We start from the raw sequence: 22225 nt of genomic DNA on the forward strand, positions 1-22225 counted from the left end.
TTTTTTAATACAATTCTTAATAATATTCAAGTATAAAAATACAGTAGGATGTTTTAAATATACATTGAATGGCCATAGAGATCTTGTAGAGCAAAATAGGAACCAAAGGAGTCTATATGCAAAAGATGGTTAAGAACCATGCACCCTCCAAAAAAGCAACAATGAGGATGTTGATGATAGTGGTAACAGCATTGACAATGGGGAGTATTTTACTAATAGTAACAGAATTATACTTTTTTGTGATATATATAAAACTCTAAGCCTGTCTCTTATTTAATGCTCTGTTGCACATAATTATGTTAAAAGAGTAAAACGACCTGGTTGATATTTGGTAATGTACTATCAACTGAAAGCTCTCAATAAAGTTGCTGTAGGTGTTTTATGGTGTACTTCAATAGCACACTTCACTCTACTTGCCCTGAACTTATATAGCTGATAACATCATCTGTTAATATCTGTTTTTCATGTTGGAATGTGTACAGGGATAGGCTTGTGATTGTTAGGTTGTAAGTTTAATTTTCAGACAAGGTAGTTCGTTGTTTCCTTGGACAACATGCCTTGTTTCACATGGTCCACCTAACTGGAAATGAAGACTAGTGAAATCCTGATGTGGTTGGGTGAGTTAATCTTGTGATAGGCTTTGTGTCCTTTTCAACACAAGAATCTAGTGCTTTCAGTTACTTAAACACCACAGAAACCAGAATAAACTCTGGCCAAATGAGCTTGTAATCTCAAGACAGTTTTTAACTTTCAGCTTCTAGGAATGTTGGTTGAGAAAGTTGAACAAGTCCTGTTCATACACCCACTTAATGTTATGAAACCAAAGTTAAAGCCAAGTTGTTGTTGTCATATATTGTATGCTTTTTCAGCATGTTGATGACACTACAAAAGCCCTCTAGATTAAACAGGAGTTCTCCCAACAGATGAAACCATAGGATTACTTCATTCTGGCTTTCTAATGGTGTTTTTTTTTTGCAGAGATATTGGATTGGTTTGCCATTACCTTCTCCAACTAGATAGCCATTGCCCCACAAGGAGTAATACTGTGCGATGTGACTCTTAGTTTATTACTTACAATTCTGCCCTTTGGCAGGTCTTGTTTTGAGCCTTACTGGATGTCCAGACACCCTCTTCACAAGTGTAGCAAGCTACTCAAATGGGGGAGCTAGTTTAGCCACCAACCACCTGATCATGAAACAGGTAACACTGGTTTATGTGATACCCACAACAGGTCTCATCAGCCTGTGAAGGAATTCCTGTCTTGACCACAAGAGTTTATAGAAGCACATTTTTGGTTTGGGTGATATATTTACCTTTCTGCATGTCATATATACATATGCCATAAACTCTGTAATTTGCTCTATTTTGCTTTTCTAAATTGCAATGTTTTTGTCTTCTGTAGATATCTTATATGATTTCTGCTTGGGCTAGAATGTGTAAAATTTTGGGCACAGAGTTCCAACAGTACCTTCCTATGGTTATGGGACCTGTTTTGAAAGCTGTTGCAATACAACCAGATGTGGCTGTTGTTAATAGTAAGTAGCAATTTATTCTTTGTCTCTTAAATAGCAAAAAGTTAATTCAGATAATTCAATTCCAGGCAGCATTTATGTCCTAATTGTGTATTGTGTCCTAAGAAACTATAGTTGTAAGCATGGCTGTGTGGTTAAGAAGCAAGCTTTGAAACTACATGGTTTCGGATTCAATCCCTATGACCACACATGTTTTCAAAAAATGACTGGAAATGAAGGACAGTACTTGCATATGATGGTGGCATTTGTTTGCAAGTGTCACATGATGTCATGGTAAGGGGAAAGTAACAAATACACACACTTATTCGTGTATGTATGTATGTATGTATATATATATATATATATATATATATATATATATATATATATATATATATATATATATATATATATATATATATATATATATATATATATTGTTGAGTCTTGGGAGGGTTATTATGCTAGCTGGCAGAATTGTTAGTATACTGGGCGAAATGCTTTGTGGCATGCTGTCTGTTACTATACTCTGAGTTCAAATTCCGCCAGTGTTGATTTTGCCTTTCATCCTTTCAGGTTTGATAAATTAAATACCAGTAAAACACTGGGGTTGATGTAATTGGACTAGTCCCTCCCAGTAAATTTCAAGCCTTGTGTTTTTAGTAGAAATGATTATTAGTAATATAATGACACTTCCTAGACAAGATCTGTTTCAACACGTGAATTCACATCAGGAGTTTTACAAACCATATACAAAAAACGGAATATATATATATATGACTGGCTTCTTTCAGTCTATCAAGTCTATTCACAAAGCTTTGGGTGACCCAGAGCTGTAGTAGAAGGCACTTATCCAAAGTGTTATGCAGTGGGTTTGAACTTGAACCCATGTGTTTGGGAAGCAAACTTCTGGTCATGCTTGTACCATCCTTTACCATAAAGCAATACCCTGCGGATTGTATACTATGTTGCCCAGTAAACAGTATGCTATGTACTGTAGCTAATTTTGCTATACGAATCAGTGTTTGACAGTTGTACAATGCTGTACTTGCAATATAATGGATGGTAAAGTCCCATAAATATGTTTTAGCACTTGGATTTGCTTACAGTGAAAGAATCATAAATAAAATCAGTAAATAAGAAATAGAGATAAAGCAGAATGAATAATTATTTGTTGATTGCTGAATGTCCAGTAAACATTTGGTATGATGTCATTTTAGAATAATAATTAAAAAAAAAAAAACAGGCATTTTCCAGTTGTGGAAAAAAAAGGAAAAGCAAAGATATTCAACTGGTCGTTGCCAGTGCCGCTGGACTGGCTCTCGTGCAGGTGGCACGTAAAAAACACCTTTTTGAGCGTAGCCGTTGCCAGTTCTGTGTGACTGGCCATCATACCAGTGGCACATAAAAGCACCCACTACACTCTTGGAGTGGTTGGCGTTAGGAAGGGCATCCAGCTGTAGAAACTCTGCCAGATCAGATTGGAGCCTCGTGCAGCCTTCTGGCTTGCCAGTCCTCAGTCAAATCATCCAACCCATACTAGCATGGAAGGCGAACGTTAAACAATGATGATGATGATGATTCAACCTAGTTAAACAAGCTAGCATGTTGCTAGTTGTTTTCTTTTCTGTATGAGTTTTCGAGTGTCATTACTGTATTGATCTCCCTCGCATTTCCTTCCAATCTCTCTTCCTCACTCTGTATATTTGTGTGTGTGTGTCTGTGTTCTTGCTTATATATTTATTTTACCCCCTTTAATTTCTGTTCAGGTGATGATATGAAAGAAATGGAAGATGACACAGATTGGCAATTTGTTACTTTAGGCGACCAAGTAAGTCTTCAATCACTGTTTTGTCTTTTTATCGTTTTGTTAATGTAAAGAGACAAATATCTTCATTCTATTTAAATGTAATCTTTTGAATAAATTTCCATAACTTTGGGCTGTGTGGTAAGAAGTTTGCTTCCCAACCACATGGCTGCAGGTTCAGTCTCACTACATGGCACCTTGTGCAGTGTCATATATAGCCTTGGGCCAACCAAAGCCTTGTGTGTGGATTTGGTAGACAGAAACTGAAAGGAGCCCATTGTGTGTGCATGTGTGTGTGTGTGTATGTATGTGTTTGTGTGTCTATATATATATATATATATATATATATATATATATATATATATATATATATATTCGAGCAAGGTTGTTGCCAGTGCCGCTAGACTGGCTCCTGTGCAGGTGGCACGTAAAAAACACTACTTCAGCGTGGCCGTTGCCAGTACTGCCTGACTGGCCCTCATGCCGGTGGCACGTAAAAGCACCCACTACACTCTTGAAGTGGTTGGCGTTAGGAAGGGCATCCAGCTGTAGAAACTCTGCCAGATCAGATTGGAGCCTGGTGTAGCCATCTGGTATGCCAGTCCTCAGTCAAATTGTCCAACCCATGCCAGCATGGAAAGCAGACGTTAAACGATGATGATGATATATATATATCTGTGTGTGTATATTCCCCTCAGCTGCTTCATAAGTGGTGTTGGTGTGTTTACATCCCTGTAACTTAGCAGTTCAGCAAAATAGACTAATAGAATAAGTACCAGGCTTTCAAAAACAAAAAAATGCTGTGATTGATTCATTCAACTGAAATTCTTCAAAGCAGTGCCCCAGCATGGCCACTATCTGATGACTGAAACAAATATGAGTTAAAAGGTGGGTGTGTGTATAAACTTCAAATTGAAACTTGGATGGTTAATGCAATGAGCTTTAACATTAGACACAAAGAATGTTCTCTAGTTGGTGCTTTATTCTTTCATCCTGTTTTATTAATGAATAGCATCCAGCTAAGCATACATATGGCGAAAAGCGAGTCTTGATCATCCAGTTTTTCTAGATAAAGTATTATCTGAAATTAAATTATCCAATACATTATTCTTTTATTTTAAAGAATGCTATTGTGCGATTGGAGAAAGATTTGGCTGTTGTTTCTAGCAGTGTGAATGACCGTGTACAGGCACTATCGTTTACTCTGCTGAATTTGAAAGGCGTCATCTCCCATTTTCTCTTTATCCTGGAATTTCCGTTTAAGACATGAATGCACATTGTACCTTCCCAGCCACATGGTCATGAGTTCAATCTTATTGTATGGTACTTTATGCAAGTGTCTTCCCTCTAAAACCCTGAGTTTGAAAAAATCTTGTATGTAGATTTGTTAGACAGAAACTGAAAGAAGCCCACTGCGCATGTCTGAGTGTGCATGTCTCCTTGTCTTGACATCAAGTGATAGTTATAAACGAGTGCTACTGTCATATAACCAGTGTCCTTCGTTTCCAGTATTCTTCAAAATCATACCTCGACATGGGGAAATATTACCTTATTTGGAGACATGTGAGGGATGGCAGTGTGAAGAGCATCCAGCCATTGAAAATCTGTCCCAGTAAACTTTGACTCATGCAAGCATGGAAAAGTGGAGATTTAATGATGATTTATGCACAGATATGCATATCAATAGATGTGAGTAAATATATTCAGGGTGAAAAAGACGCTCTTTGGTCATGAATGGCCATGGGATTGCACCTAGAAAGTTATCCTCCAAGGCACAAGTCTGAGCAAGGTTGTTTATGAAAGACCAACAGTCATCCATGCATACCAGCCTCTCCTATCCATGCCACTGATGTTATTCAAGGGAAAGACAAAGACCGATACAGCTTGGCACCAGTGACATCGCAACTCATTTTTTCAGCTGAGTGAACTGGAGCAACGTGAAATAAAATGTCTTGCTCAAAAATGCAACACACAGCATTGTCCAGGAATCGAACTCACTATCCCATAATTGTGAGCCCAACGCTCTAACCACTGAGCCATGCACCTTCACCAATGTTATATTTTTATGTATTTAAAATTTGTTTTTTTTTTTTTATTATTGCAGCAAAGTATAGGTGTACGTACTTCTGGTCTTGAGGAGAAAGCTACAGCCTGCCAAATGATTGTCTGTTATGCTCGTGAGCTGAAGGAGGGTTTTGCTGAATATACAGAAGAAGTAGTCAAACTAATTGTACCACTGCTAAAGTTTGTTTTCCACGATGGTATCCTTCCCAAAGTTCACCTATCTAATTAATGATTATTCTACATTCAAGCTGGCATATTTATAAGATCTTATTATTATCATCATTATTCAGGCAATTATCTAGGTTGTGCAGTTAAGAAGTTTATTTCACAACTGCATAGTACCAGGCTTGATCCCATTGCTTGGAATGTTGAACATGTGTGTGCTTTAGCATAGCCTCTGGTTGGGCAATGCCATGAAAGTGAAATTTGGAAGATGGACACTGTAAGAAGCCCATCTTTATATGTGCATATGTGTGTTTTTCTCCCTGTGTCTTTGAATTGATACTGCTTGGGCAACAGTGATGTTTGTTTTTGCCCCACAGTTTGATATGCAAATAATATTGGGAAATACTTGAAAAATAAGGGCTGACAGAACAAATACCACACAGCTACATGTCTACATGCAAAAGCTTACAAAATATGTCAATATATAAAATAGTAAAACACAGATATGAAATTTTTTTTTTCATTAAGGGATGTTCAGTGCAAAGATTTCATGTGGTGGGGGATGAAATCGTGAGACATTTTATACTTTTCTTAAGAACATAAACAAATGTTAAATGATGTAAATCAAGAAAGAAACAGATCTGGTGCTTGGTTCTCTAGAAACTTTATTACTATTTTATTGCAGTAATTTTGTATTTTATTTTATTACAGTAATTTTGTATTTAATTTTATTACAGTAATTTTGTATTTAATTTTATTACAGTAATTTTGTATTCAAAATTTTGTAATTTTGTAGATAAGTTTGTTGTTGGGATGAAGTCATTTAGAAACTGTGTTAAGCGTGACTGTACATTTACAATAGTGAAAGTAACACTTTTATCATATGGTAACAGAGTACCTTCTCTTGATGTGATCAAGCACCTATTCCTCTTCATGGCTCTTTTACTCTAACGTTTCTGTTTGACTTGTGGCTGCTTCTGTCCCCCTCTTTTAACTTTTCCTGGCACTTTGCATCAGAGCACTGTATACAAAAAGCTCTATATTATCATTTTTAAAAGTGCTCTGTTATATTAGATTGCATTATTTCTCATATAATAGAAACCCTTAGAAGAGTTGCTTCCTTTTGTATAGTTATATATTTATGTATCTTTGTGATACATTTTTAGAAGTTTGTTTTGCATAATTAATATCAAGTGAATGCAACTTTATTTATTATTAAAGCAATAACATACTGTCTGTCTGTTCACTTTGTATTGATTATAGTACAGTTTGTTTTGAACTGTGGAACAAACAAGGAAGTTTGTACTTTAAGTATGGAGACAGTAATCTTTCTAATTAGAAGTGTGCACTGTAAACTGGAGTAGGAGGGAAGATCTGAAATTGGCTGTAAGCCATACCTTTGTAGAGGCAGCAAAATAAAAGACAGAAAATAAAGTTTGTTTTTTCTGATAAATATTTGCGATATAAGTGAAGCAATTATACCTTTCAAAATTAACTTGCCTGAGACTAGCTATAGTTCTGATGAAAAACCTCTCATTTTAAAGTACTCTTTTACTCTTTTACTTGTTTCAGTCATTTGACTGCGGCCATGCTGGAGCACCACCTTCAGTTGAGCTAATCAACCCCAGGACTTATTCAGTCTCAGAACCTCTGCAAAAAGTGTTCATATTTCTGTTAGAAAATCCTATTGTCATAATTTTAGGCAAGGGCCATTTGTTGAAATTTTTTTCCAAACATCTTAATAACAACAGAATTATTTAATTAAATCTCTCAATATTCATGATGCTTTTAACAAATAATTGGAAGATATAGGTAGTGTAGTTGTTTTGGTTTGATAAAAATATGATCACAACAGGGCTCCAACTTGGAATAATCTCCTTGGTTCATAAAAGAACCTTACACCCTTTGACCCCCATCACTAATCTGGTAAATTCTAGTTGCTTGCTTTGACTATGGAAGTTTAATTAAACTGGCAACGATCCCGCTCGAAAGATTTCATGTGTCGCCAGTCCAGGGGCACCGGCAACGATCTCGCTCGAAAAACCTCATGTGTCGCCCGCACAAGAGCCTGTCCAGGGGCACTGGCAACGATCTCGCTCGAAAAAACCTTGTGTCACCCGCACAAGAGCCAGCTCAGGGGCACCAGCAACGATCTTGCTCGAAAGATTTCATGTGTCGCCCGCACATGAGCCAGTCCAGGGGCACTGGCAACGATCCCGCTCAAAAGATTTCATGTGTCGCCCGCACACAAGCTAGTCCAGGGGCACCGGCAACGATCTCGCTCGAAAACCTCGTGTCACCAGCACAAGAGCCAGCACAGGGGCACCGGTAACGATCTCGCTCGAAAACCTCTTGTGTCACCCGCACAAGAGCCAGCACAGGGGCACCGGCAACGATCCCGCTTGAAAGATTTCATGTGTCGCCCGCACATGAGCCAGTCCAGGGGCACCAGCAACGATCTCGCTCGAAAAACCTCATGTGTCACCTGCACAAGAGCCAGCCCAGGGTCACCGGCAACGATCTCGCTCGAAAGATTTCATGTGTCGCCCGCACATGAGCCAGTCCAGGGGCACTGGCAACGATTTCGCTCGAAAATCCTATGACGGCCCTGCACAAGAGCCAGTTTAGGGGCACCGGCAACGATCTCGTTTGAAACATTTCATGTCACCCGCACAAGAGCCAGTCCAGGGGCACTGGCAATGATCTCCCTCGAAAGATTTCATGTGTCGCCCGGACATGAGCCAGTCCAGCGGCACCGGCAATGATCTCGTTCAAATAACCTCATGTGTCACCCGCACAAGAGCCAGCCCAGGGGCACCGGCAACGATCTCGCTCGAAAGATTTCATGTGTCGCCCGCACATGAGCCAGTCCAGGGGCACTGGCAACGATCTCGCTTGAAAGATTTCATGTGTCGACCGCACATGAGCCAGTCCAGGAGCACTGGCAACGATTTCGCTCGAAAATCCTATGACGGCCCTGCACAAGAGCCAGTTTAGGGGCACCGGCAACGATCTCGTTTGAAACATTTCATGTCACCCGCACAAGAGCCAGTCCAGGGGCACTGGCAATGATCTCCCTCGAAAGATTTCATGTGTCGCCCGGACATGAGCCAGTCCAGCGGCACCGGCAATGATCTCGTTCAAATAACCTCATGTGTCACCCGCACAAGAGCCAGCCCAGGGGCCCTGGCAACGATCCTGATCGAAAGATTTCATGTCTCGCTCGAAAATCCTACGACGGCCCCACACAAGAGCCAGTTCAGGGGCGCTAGCAACGAACTCAGTCGAAAAATTTCATGTGTCACCCGCACAAGAGCCAGTCCAGGAGTACTGGCAACGATCTCGCTCGAAAGATTTCATGTGTCGCCCGCACATGAGCCAGTCCAGGGGCACCGGCAACGATCTCGCTCGAAAAACCTCATGTGTCGCCCGCACAAGAGCCAGTCCAGGGGCACTGGCAACGATCCCGCTCGAAACATTTCATGTGTCGCCCGCACACAAGCCAGTCTAGGGGCACCGGCAACGATCTCGCTTGAAAGATTTCATGTGTCGCCCGCACATGAGCCAGTGCAGGAGCAATGGTAACGATCTCGCTCGAAAATCCTACGACGGCCCCGCACAAGAGCCAGTTCAGGGGCACCGGCAACGATCTCGTTCGAAACATTTCATGTCACCCGCACAAGAGCCAGTCCAGGGGCACTGGCAACGATCTCCCTCGAAAGATTTCATGTGTCGCCCCGCACATGAGCCAGTCCAGGGGCACCGGCAACGATCTCGCTCGAAAGATTTCATGTGTCACCCGGACATGAGCCAGTCCAGGGGCACTGGCAATGATCTCGCTCAAATAACCTCATGTGTCACCCGCACAAGAGCCAGCCCAGGGGCACCGGCAACGATCCCGGTCGAAAGATTTCATGTGTCGCCCGCACATGAACCAGTCCAGGAGCACTGGCAACGATCTCGCTCGAAAATCCTACGACGGCCCCACACAAGAGCCAGTTCAGGGGCGCTGGCAACGAACTCACTCGAAAAATTTCATGTGTCACCCACACAAGAGCCAGTAAAGGGGTACTGGCAACGATCTCGCTCGAAAGATTTCATGTGTCGCCCGCACATGAGCCAGTCCAGGGGCATATATATATATATGATGTATGTCTGTGTGTATCTTTGTGTCTGTGCTTGTCCCCCACCACTGCTTGACAACTTATGTTATTGGCTTTACATTGCCTTAACTTTCTGGTTCAGAAAAAGAGATTATTAGAATAAGTACCAGGCTTAAAAAAATAAGTCCTGGGTTTGATTTGCTTGACTTATAGCACTTCAAGGTGGTGCCCCAGCTGTCAAATGATCGAAACAAGTAAAAGATAAAAAATAAAGATATAAAGCTGCAGCATGAGATGCAGGCATAGTTGTATGGTTGAGAAGTTTGTTTGCCAGCCACATAGTTTCAGGTTCATGCCTTCCATCATCAGTTAATATCTTATTTTCATGCTTGCTTATTTTGGACTGTTTGACAAGGCGGTGGCAAGCGAGAGAGCTGCTCCAGGCTCTGATTGTCTGTCTTGGCATGGTTTCTACGATTGGGTGCCCTTTCTAATGCCAATCACTTTACAGTGTACTGGGTGCTTTTTGTGTGGCCTTAGTTTCAATTTTGAAATTAATGAAGAATTTATTGCAATAACTTTGTCATTATTAAACTAATGTTAGAAACTTAAATCAACATGTTTATATCCTTGTAACTTTGTGGTTCATTAAGAGATGATGGAATAAGTGCCAGGTTTTAAAAAATAAGTACAGGGGTCACTTTGTTCAACTAAAAGAAGAGGCATGGTCACAGTCTGATAAAAACAAGTAAAAGATAAGATGGAATTTTAATTAAAGGTTTTAATTAGATCATTTTAGAATAAGATTTTTGTATCAGAATTAGGGGCTGACCATGAGTGCTATCTACATATTGAGGCTGAAAGTCAAATACATCAGATGTATGCTTGTTAGCTCATTTGCAGTTTATCCACACACACACACACACACACACTCTTGCTCAGTATTTTACTTATTTTATTTAATACCATTATTGAACATAGAAAGTAACAACTGACTTTGTAAAAGCATGCTTTAAAAAAAAACTTTTTAAAATCTTTGTCTAATATCAAACTGTTTCTGTATTGAACATATTGAGCATTCTAGTTCCCTTATTTCTTGATGGTTTTCATGTTCAATAACTTTACATTGTGCTTTGCATTTCCTTGTGTGTAATGATTTCCTTGACAACATGCATAGATGTCAGAGTATCTGCTGCTGAATCTTTGCCTTACCTCTTAGAGTGTGCTAGAATCAAGGGAGACCACTACGTAGCTGATATGTGGAACTATATCTGTCCCAATTTATTGAAGGCCATTATGTACGAACCCGAGCGTGCTGTTGTTCCGGACCACCTGGCATCTTTAGGAAAGGTTGGTTTTTTTTTTTGCAGTATATCTTTTTTATTTTTTTAAATTTCTTTTTTCTGTCTTTTGGTGTACTACACATCCTTAATTAAAAATATAAATAACTCAGACTGCAGTTTGATTCATGCTCTTGAATCGGAGTAACTGATTGATTTACTTCTGTATTTACTGTACCATTTTTGCATGTTTTTGTAAATAATAGTCCCAGTGAAAAGTGGAGACTTTTAACCCTTTAGCATTCAGATTACACTATCAAATGTAATGCCTATTTATTCTCATTGTTTTAGAATAACACTGTAGGGGTGGACATAAAAGGCTAGTAGGTGTCTTTTAATAGTCTCAGACTGACCAATGCATTGAGTGAAATTGGTTGGCAGAAACTGTGTGGAAGCTCGCTGTATGTGTGTGTGTCTTTGTATGTGCTTGTCTTTATATTTGATACCACTTGAAGACAACAGCGTCTGTGTTTATGCCACATAACTTAGCAGTAGAAATCACTAGAATAAGTATCGGGGTCATTATGGTTGCCTAAATCCCTTCAGAGCAGTGCTCCAGCATGGCAGCAGTCTAAAGACTGGGGCACATAATAAAGTAAGGCATGGCCATGTGAGTCAGAAATTTTAATTCAATCTCATTGCAAGGGCACCTTAGGCAGATGTCTCTTACAATAGTCTTGGTTAGACCAAGGTTTTGTGAGTGAAACTGGGTAGAGGGCAAAATATGTGGAAGGCTACTGAAGGAAGGATTCCTGTTCCTCAGTGGTTGACTCGATCTCTTTATCTGGTTTTACACTACCCCCTCCCCCCACTCTTGAATGTCTTTAGTGGAGTTGGTTATGTTGCAACAGCATTCAGATCAGGTCCCCTCTTAAGCTATCTTCCTCTTCTGGTTAATGTATTACAGGAAAAATATAACATGTCACACAGATTGTGGAGCTATACAGATATGTTTTCCTATTCCCTATCTTTATTATATACATCTCTCTCGCTCTCTCTCAGTATATTTTACTTTCTCTGTCTCTTTGTTACTCCCTCTTTCTCTTCCTCCATCCTTCTCTTCTCCTCTCTCTATTTCATTTCTATTTTATTATATTCTCTTTTTCTTCATTTCAGTGTATTGAAAGTCTCGGCAAAGGTTGCTTAGCACAAGATCATATGTGCGAACTGGTTGCTATTATTGATTCATTCATGAAAGAGCACTTCAGCCGGCAAGAAGAAAGAATAGGTATAGGATACATACATACATGCATATTTATTTGTTTAGATATATGCTTACTTTGGCAGTTGCATTGATGGGTTTCTATTTTATCAACACTTTCATAGTATCTCTGCCATTTCATATTGCTGTTTATTGGATAGGTCAGTCTCCTGATAGCTTTCTCTTTGTTTTATGAAAGCTAGCGACTGATATTGTATCAGTTGCCTTGTTAAATTGTCATCATTGAGTTCCAGGTCAGCTTTGATCGTAGTTGAAGTACCATTTGATCACCATGATCAAATGGTATTTTAGCTATGACCATTTCTTCTTTGCTTTTTTTAAATTTTTATTTTAGACATATTGTTACTAGAACTGTGTGTGGTGCTGCCTTAAGATGCTAAGATGTGATTTATGAGAGATTTGGCTGCTATTTCTTGCATGTTCATTGACAACATAAAATTCAGAATTGAAAGAAACTGCAAAATAATCCTCTGTCAGCAACAATAAATAAACAGGCAAAGGAGTTCATGGACTTACATAGTCTCATTCATACAGGTACACAGATGCACACCTCTCTCTCTCTCTCTTTATAGGTATATATGTATACACACATACATACACACATAAATACACACACACATCTACTTATATATATATATATATATATATATATATATATATATATATATATACACACATGCATATATAGTTGTCCTAGAAGAGTTGAAAGCTCTGGGACTCTTCCCCCTCAACAGAGAGTAGAAGACAACAAAGGAATTATGTGCCTCGTTGGTGGCATAGGAAGTGGACAACAACTGGAAACGGGGGATTGTGTTCTAAAACTGAAATCTACTGCAGTTTTGGGGTAGTTAAGAGCTCAACATACAAAAAAAGAAAGACAAAATAAGCAGCTATCAAGATTTATCTATTTGACTTTGGTACTCCTTGAATTTTCAAATAAGTTTGCCGAGTACAAATGATGAGCAGACGAACCTTGAGGACTACCTGTTAGAAAGATGCAGATGGGTCATAGTGCTGGATACACACAGGCAGCTACAGGTGAAAATGCAACGATGTAAAGAGACAGCCGTATGGGCAAAGCCACAAATATGTACTGCTGCATTGAACAGAAAGGACAAAGGAGAGCTGGTGGGGTTCAGGATCAGGCAATGTTGTGATGGATATACCATAGTAGATCAGAAGTTTCTAGATTTAAAATTAATCAGTCATAAGGTTGTTACAGCTACTTACTACTAGATTGTTGGAGTGCACTGCAAACAGGGCGGTGCTTAGGGGTCTTCAGCAATAAGTTACGTGAAAGTGATGCTGAAATGTTAATTAATTTACTTTACCGATATTTGTACAGCACAGTATCAAGATCTCGGCTTCTGAATTCAGTAGCACTGATTATCCCTTGAAGAATTTATCATCATCATTTAACATCCATCTTCCACGCTGGCATGGGTTGGATGGTTTGATAGGAATTGATAAGTCAGAAGACGGTGCCAAGCTCTGCTGTCTGTTTCAGCATTGTTTCTACAGCTGGATGCCCTTCTTAACAAATAGTCTTGAGCAAGACACAAGCATTCTGATTTTAGAGGATCTTTTATTGGTTGATTCCAACCAATATGCTGTGATGATTCTAGAACATTGTCATCTGTTGGTGAAAAATATATTATTAGATAAAACGATAGTCTATGATTATAAAATTTTTTCTGAACTTATTGGACATGATGAAAGTCTTGTGGAGTGGTGGTGATGCAAGTCAAGCCAAAGCACAGTTTATCTTGTAGTACTGAGATTATTATTGTTATTCCTCCTGTTATGCTAATATTTTTTATATGCTTTGTTTCCAGAAAGAAGAAAAGATGAAGATTTTGATGAAGTAGCAGAAGAGGAACTACAAGAGGAGGTCAGTCAAATATATTTGTCATTGTTTTAGGCATGGATTAAGTGTGATAACATGTTGGTGGCAGAGAGGATCTCACACTGAACACCAGCAATTTTTACTTTTACTTCTCTGAGATTTTCTCTTTTTTATTAAGGCATTTGCTGGTAGCATGATGTTTGAATGTTAGGCCTTGTGGAGGTGATGACAAATGACTGAGACCTTTGGTGATATGCTGTACTTGAGAAGACTTATAAAAAATACAATCTGGTTATGATTGGAACAGCTTTTTCATAGGCCTGTTTAATCTGACTTGATCTGGGACTTAAACATCTATTACATTAAGATTGACCTTAGAGGAATTAGTGTGTGAAGTTTGGGCTCAGCTAAAGTGCTGCTGTGTCCCCTTTTTCCATGGTACATAGCACTGACCATTGCTGCTGTCCTCTTCTATCATGTCTGGTAATGATATTCCACACAAAACCTTGATTGTCCAGTCTAATATTCCATAACACACATACACACACACACACACACACACACACACACACACACATTTCAATATGTATTGTTGCAGCCAAAGGCCATGTATTGATTAACGAACCTGTCTGCATACATTTCAGTTTTCTCAAATATATATTTAAAGTATCTTTGAAATAAAACATGTTGAGTAGTTTTCTCATTTATATAAATTCTGATTGTGATTCCTTCTTTCTGATTTCTGTAGGACCTTGAAGATGTTTACATTTTGAGCAAAATTTCCGATATCATTCACGCAATGTTTGGTACCCATAAAAAAGATTTTATTCCAATATTTGATACAATGTCACAGCATTTTGCTAAGCTGCTAGTAAGTACTGTTTTGTAATTTCTTGTGTTATCTGAAACTCTTCTGTGCCTCTTGTATGCTTATAATTTTTGTAGTTGTATTCAATGTGTGTGAGGGTGTTTAATTAAATGTAATCTCTTTGGTTGATTAAGCCCTTTGAATTACAGGTACAATCCATCTGACAGGTTTCTAGTTTCCATCTACCCATTTTCTCTCAGAAGGTTGAGTCAACTTGAGGCTATATGGGTAAATAGCAATATTTCAAGATGCCACACAGCAGAATTGAACATAAGACCTCATGATTCTTGACCATTCAGTCACACCAGAATCCTTGACATCAGTGATAGCTTGATGTTGTCTCCATGACGTAGGTACTGATTGAGGTCTGTTTAGCTATCCGGGTAGGGGACTGTGTACAAACATGGCTTTAAACATTAAGAATAAGAGCAGGATGAAAATGGCCACAAACTAGCAATATCCTAATTTTAAAGTATGGTTCAAGGCAGTGAACCAGAAAAATTGTGGCATATCATCCATCTTTACATTCTAAGTTCACATTCCGCCGAGGTCGACTTGGCCTTTCATCCTCTCGGTATCGATAAAATGAGTACCAGTAAAGCATTGGGATAGATGTAATCGGCTTAGCCTCCACCTCCGAAATTGCTGGCGTTGTTTCAAAATTTGAGATCAATATTAGACTTGCTGGTATTGTTAGATATATGGGATATACAAAATAACATTGCGCAGGAGTGGCTGCGAGTTCAGTCCCATTGCACGGCACGCTGGGCAAGTGTCTTCTACTATAGCCTCGGGCCAACCAAAACCCTGTGAGTGGATTTGGTAGGCAGAAACTGAAAGAAGCCCATCATATATATATATGTATTTGTGTGTTTGTGTTTGTCCCCCCCCCCCACCATCGCTTGACAACCGATGTTGGTGTGTTTACATACTCGTAACTTAGCAGTTCAGCAAAAGAGAACTGATAGAATAAGTCCTGGGGTTGATTTGTTCGACTAAAGCCAGTGCTCCAGCATGGCCACAGTCAAACGGCTGAAACAAGTACAAGGGTTGCATAATTAGTTTAGTTTTTTATCTAGCAGTCTGTACAACAGCATTCCTCTCTGATATGAATACAAAGTGACTGTGAGCTGGTAGCAACAATTGAAACCACAATTTAAGGGCTAGAATTCCATTGGTCCAAAATTACTATTATAGATCCAAGTATTGACTTCAGTTATTGGACTTGCATACATGATGAGGCAGCACCTTAAATTGAATATACTGACCATATTTCAGTCTTTGTACATATTTCATAGAATGGCTAAGTTTCACCCCCCCCCCCCCCATCCTATCACTCTTTTACTCTATGATAAAGGGACATAATTTGATGTTCCAGTTTGCACTCCTATGCCCAGGCAATAACACATGCGCACGCGCACGACAGGCTTACACATAATTTTTGCTTACCAAATTCCATTCACAAGGTATTGATTAGCCCATGTTTACACTAGAAGACATTTATCCAAAGTGCTACATTGAAGGATTAAACTGGGAAACATGATGAAGTAAATATATTAACCCCATGGCTATGCGTACACCTATCTGTTTCTCCCTCTGTCTCTCTCTCTCATTCAGAGACAATTGGAGATTCTTGATGTTTTCAGTAATAAATATTAAATATAAGTTTCGTGGATTTTATCATTTCATCTGTTAATTCTATTATCACCACCACAGAATCCAGACCGACCCTGGGCTGACCGACAATGGGGGTTGTGTGTTTGGGATGATGTTGTTGAACATACAGATGTTGTAAGTACAAGCTCTTTTACTTTGTCTGTTTCATAAGGTCATTTATTTATATTGGACTACGCGTTTGTTGTATGTGTGTAATTAGATGTGAACCTTAAAACTGCACACCCTTATTTTAATTCATTTATTGATTGCAGTCTTTTAAATTCAAGTGTATACATCAATTGGAATTAACCCAGCACATATTTTATTGGCTGTTACTAATTTGGTTGATCTCAGAAGTACAGAAACCAAAATAGATTTGAGGAGATAATTAAAAAAAAAAAAATTTGATCAGTGAGAGTGGGGCATCTTTCTGGAAATATGCTTGAATTATTGAGCAATAAATGTGATGCTTGCCATTATGTCTAGTCAAAAGTCAGTAAATGTTAGCACATTTTAGACTGCATATAACCCAATTATTAAGATATAGTCCAGTTATTAACATGCATATAGAGCAGGTGATTAAGGTCTTATTATCCCACAGTAGGGTTTAAATGTTTTGATAAGGTATGGCACAAAATGGCTTCAAATGCAAAGCCTGTGGAATATCATATGAAGAAGGGATATGAGAGAAAACTGTTTTGTATAGTGCACTATCCTACAATGAAGTTTACTACAGTTGCTGAGTCTCCCCAAAACAGGTGGATAGCTACAAACACTAAAACTCAAAGCATTATTATATACCAAGAAAATTTTGAGAAACAGAAGAAAATAAACACTTGTTATCATTGCTTTAAAAGAAAATTATTATTTTAAGTTGGTGTGGTGAGTTAGAAAAATTGTTAGCACACTGGACAAAATGCCTAGCAGCATTTTGTCTTTACATTGAAATACTGCTGAAGTCAAGTGTGCCTTTTATCCTTTCAGAGCCAATAAGTACCAGTTTTTTTGAGTACTGGAATCGATGTAATTGACTGTCCCTCTCTTTTCCATCATATTTCAGGCCTTGTGCCTATAGTAGAAAGGATTGTTATTATTACTAAGGCAGCAGAATTGTTAACATGCTGCACAAAATACTTTGTGGTATTTCTTCTGGCTCATAATATTCCGAGTTCAGAGTCGAGTGCTGGGATTGACTGTAGTCGACTACCCTTCCCCCTAAATTTCAGGCCTTATGCCTATAGAAGAGATTGTTTAATACTGCTTCTACTACTATTGTTTTTTTTTTTTTATACATTAAAAGGAGAAATGTAAATATCAAACTATTTTATAATTCAGTCTTGTTCTTTCGTTACTTTTTATCTTATTAGGCAGCAATTAAGTACAGAGACTTTTTTGTGCCCCAAATGGTTCAGTCAATCTGTGATAAACGTCCTGAAGTTCGCCAGGCTGCATCTTACGGCATTGGTGTCATGGCAATGTTTGCAGAACCTGTTTTTCATCAAGTCTGCGTCGGTGAGTTTATTTAATCCATCCTCTTACATATTCCGTCTTCTGGTTCCACCTGTTTTGTTTGTTTATCCTCTAACTATGTTTAAAGAGAGCATGGACAAAAAAAAAAAAGAAATCAAATGGTATAGCTATATGGTGAAGAAATTTGTTTCTTAATTTCTTGGTTTTATTGCATTGTTTGGCCCTTTCAGCAAGCATCTTGTATCCTGATCCTAGGCCAACCACTATCATGTGGATGAAATTTAGCTGACAGAAACTAAGCAGAAGTCCACCATGCCATATATATAGTTGAATGTATATGTGTATGTATGTACACACATATAGTTAAACTTCAAAGTCGTGATCAGTCTCTGTTTCTTGTAAAAGTTTGGTAAATGTGTACTCTACTAAAAAGTATTGAGTAATCCTTCAGGTTAATCTTAAATTGTTTTTATATATACTCAACATGGAACAAACATTAATGTTACATCACATATTTACTATATTAATGAGAGTGTATGTTTGTATATCACTGAAAGGCTCTGAAACTGCATCCTTGAGAAAAATAGATTTGATTTTCAAAATCTACATCCCAAGGAGAAGGTTTTCAGTAAATAGTGATTAAAAAATATATTTTGATTATAAGAAATAACTCAACTTTCAGATCACCAAATTTACCTCTCTATATACATACATATATATATATATATATATATATATATATATATATATATACCCCCTCTTCTCTCTGTCTCTCACAGAAAATTCTAGCTTGGAAGTTTTGTTTTTTGATTGGGTAAAAATTATCAAAATTTAAATATGTCACATTTTTCTAAAATTTTGCTGGATTAAATGAATCACAAAATTAGATTCAGTGTGAAAAATTTCAAAATTTGTGATCAAAACAAGAAAATAATATCTCCTCTTTCTATCTGTCTGTCTCTTTGGTCTCTTTGCTAAATAGAATAAGCATTTTAAGGCTGTTTAATTTGTGCTAGAGCAAGGATTAACAGGGGGTGGGGTGACATATGTATAGAGGGAGCTGCAGCTGTGAGGAATGTTGAGTTGAATCTTGGAAACGGTATGAAGGTGGGAGACATGAAAATATTTTGTTGCTTTGTGGGGCATGTTGGATGGAGGGAGAAGATTGAACTTAGCGACAATGGCTGGAATGAGAGACGTATTTAAGAAGAATATTAATACCATCAGTGGAACTGAACCCAAAAGAGTGGTTACAAAGCAAGCTTCTTAACCAGACAACCATACCTGAAATATGTTTTTGGCCCTGAAGAAGAAGGCCAGTTTTAAGGGATCACAATTTTTGTTGTTAAGGAAAATACAATGTCATCACTGAGTGTGAGTCTTCGTATTTTATTGTTCATCGAGTTTTCGCATTTCCTTTCTCTCAGAATCTTTACCAATGTTAGTGAAAGTAATCCAACTACAAGATTCTCGAGAACCAGAAAACCTTAGTGCCACAGAGAACATCATTTCAGCTGTTACCAAAATCTGCAAATATTGTCCAAACCACGTCAACGTAGATGATATTCTGCCTCATTGGCTCAGCTGGTTGCCAATTTGGGAAGACGAAGACGAAGCAGAGCATGTCTACAACTACCTTTGTGATCTAATTCAAATGTAAGTATACATTCTTGTATTCAATTTGCAAACATAAAACAAAGTAGCCTTTACATGTTGTTTGACCTGACAGAATCACCATCATCATCATCTTAATTGTCATTTAATGTCGTTTTCCATTCTGAGTTGAATAGTGTAGTACCAGCTTGGGTGCTTTTTCTGTGATGCCAGCACAGATGCTTTTTACATAGAGCCAGCATGAGTGCCTCTTACATGGTACAAACACAGGTGCATTCTATGTTGTGTTAGCACAGGTGTTTTTTTACACGGCACCAGCCAAATCTCAAATCATAATTCTATTGCCATCATCATTTAACATCCACTTTTCCATGCTTGCCTGGGTCAGACAGAATCTGTAGAGGCAGCATCTGTACAGCTGGATGCCCTTGTTGTCAACCCTCGCCTGTTTCCCATGGGCAGATATATTTTTCACAGAAAACTGAAAATAAATAACATTTGTATGACACAGTTTCCTTCTACCAAATCCACTCACAAGGCATTGGTTGGCCTGGGGCTATAATAGAATACACTTGCCCCAGGTACTGTGTAATTTTTTTTCTTAATTTTTACCAGTCTTATTTTGGAATACATTTTTAGAATTCCTTTTGTGAATGCATCAATGGCAAATGTAGTCACTTCATATCTTGAATCAATGTTTCCTACCTTTTACTTCTAATTTGTGAAAGCATGTGGCCTTAGGGTTAGAGTGTGGCACTCACGGTTTCAAAATCTTGAATTGGGTGGTGTGTCGCTTTCCTGAGCAAAACACTTCATCTCACGTTGCTCCAATCCACCCGGCAATAAATACTACAACAGACTGGCATCTTGTTCAGGGTGGGGATGTTGTGATTTCAGTCAGTTATGTGCCGTAGAAACCTGAGCACCTCAGCCGTGTGAATCCTTATCCTGGAGACTTACTACTTTTACTTTTATTATTAATTTTTATTTCAGAAACAATGTGATAATTCTTGGAGAAAACAACAGCAACTTACCCAGAATTTTCGACATTATGGCAACAACTTTCCACAAGGAAGTTTTGAAAGCAGATAATCCTGTTTATCAAAGAATGCTCAATATTCTGAGGCAAGCCCAGGTAAAAATTTGTCTTCTGTTTTATTTGCTATCTTCTGCTGTCAATATGACTCTTTTTCTGTCTGTCTGTCTCTCTCTCTCTCACTCTCAACTATGTCTAATTAGTTCACCATAGTGGGTAGGTTTAAACATTTTCATATACACATGTTGATACTTAGGAAAACCTCTAGATTTTGTTAGTGAGTACTACAAATGGTAGAGGTGAGCTTCCATCAAATTTACATTCCACTCTTGATTTTTGGTTATAGTTATTCTCACTGACTTACATTTAATGCACACTTAGTGAAATCAACAAGACTCTCCTAGAACATAACCTGCCCTGTGTCTTAAGTTACAATGCTTACATTCCTTGTCCTTGCATGAAAGCATTGAGAAAAATAATCATGACATTATGTTGACATTCCTTATTAAATATCTGTCTTGTAGCTTAGTGCTTTCAAAGACATGGAATGAATAATAATTCCTCACTGCGAAATCAGGTTTGGGTTAGAAAAAAGGAAGAGCATTAAATACATTCCTATTCTGTTGAGGGGACTTTTCTCTTTTCCTTTCTTTACTTTCTCTTGCAAGTTACTCGGGGATCTCACTAATGCTGGGGTCACAGATAAAAAAAAAGCACCCAGTACACATTGTAAAATGGGTTGATGTTAGGAAGAGCAACAGGCTATAGAAACCATGTGGAATCTGATATTGGGGTTTGATGCAGTTCTATGGCTCATTGAATCTCACCAATCTGCCTGATCCATGCTGTATGGCAAGCAAACATTAGATGATGATGATGATGATGATGATGATCTAGCTATAAAGTAATACCGTGGAGGTGCAATGGCCCAGTGGTTAGGGCAGTGGACTCACGATCATAGGATCGCGGTTTCGATTCCCAGACCGAATGCGTGTTTATTGAGCAAAAACACCTAAAGCTCCACGAAGCTCCGGCAGGGGATGGTGGCGAACCCTGCTGTACTCTTTCACCACAACTTTCTCTCACTCTTACTTCCTGTTTCTGTTGTGCCTGTAATTCAAAGGGTCAGCCTTGTCACTGTGTCACGCTGAATATCCCTGAGAACTACATTAAGGGGTACATGTGTCTGTGGGGTGCTCAACCACTTGCATGTTAATTTCACGAGCAGGTTGTTCCGTTGATCGAATCAACCGGAACCCTTGACGTCGTAAGCAACGGAGTGCCAACAACAAAGTAATAGCTCAGTGATAAGTATTGTCCAATCCATGCTAGAAGTAAAAATGAATGAATGAAAGTGAGGTGGCAGCACACCTAAATTTATCTCTGTTACTGCTACTACATTCACCACTCACTCCTATATCCCTGTGGTTTTTTATATTTTTATATATATAAATGAAGTAATAATTTGATATGATGTTACATATGGATGAATACATACATACATACAATCATATATATATTTT

General features: G+C 38.5%; 1 protein-coding gene across 2 annotated transcripts in view; it reads left to right on the top strand.

Annotated features, from left to right (window-relative positions):
* Positions 1-22225, top strand: part of LOC106877198 (importin-5) — a 112872-nt gene that overhangs the window by 89805 nt on the left and 842 nt on the right. For both annotated transcript variants that reach the window (XM_089357836.1, XM_014926042.3), the window contains exons 17-27: positions 1403-1535; positions 3281-3342; positions 5423-5579; positions 10828-11000; positions 12107-12218; positions 14048-14103; positions 14807-14929; positions 16643-16717; positions 17950-18094; positions 19480-19708; positions 20660-20801. In XM_089357836.1, the coding sequence (XP_089213962.1) occupies positions 1403-1535; positions 3281-3342; positions 5423-5579; positions 10828-11000; positions 12107-12218; positions 14048-14103; positions 14807-14929; positions 16643-16717; positions 17950-18094; positions 19480-19708; positions 20660-20801 (1407 nt within the window). The remainder of the gene's footprint in view (positions 1-1402; positions 1536-3280; positions 3343-5422; positions 5580-10827; positions 11001-12106; positions 12219-14047; positions 14104-14806; positions 14930-16642; positions 16718-17949; positions 18095-19479; positions 19709-20659; positions 20802-22225) is intronic.

This window comes from Octopus bimaculoides, chromosome 9, assembly GCF_046866305.1.
Source record: "Octopus bimaculoides isolate indiv1 chromosome 9, ASM4686630v1, whole genome shotgun sequence".
Lineage (NCBI taxonomy): Eukaryota > Metazoa > Mollusca > Cephalopoda > Octopoda > Octopodidae > Octopus > Octopus bimaculoides.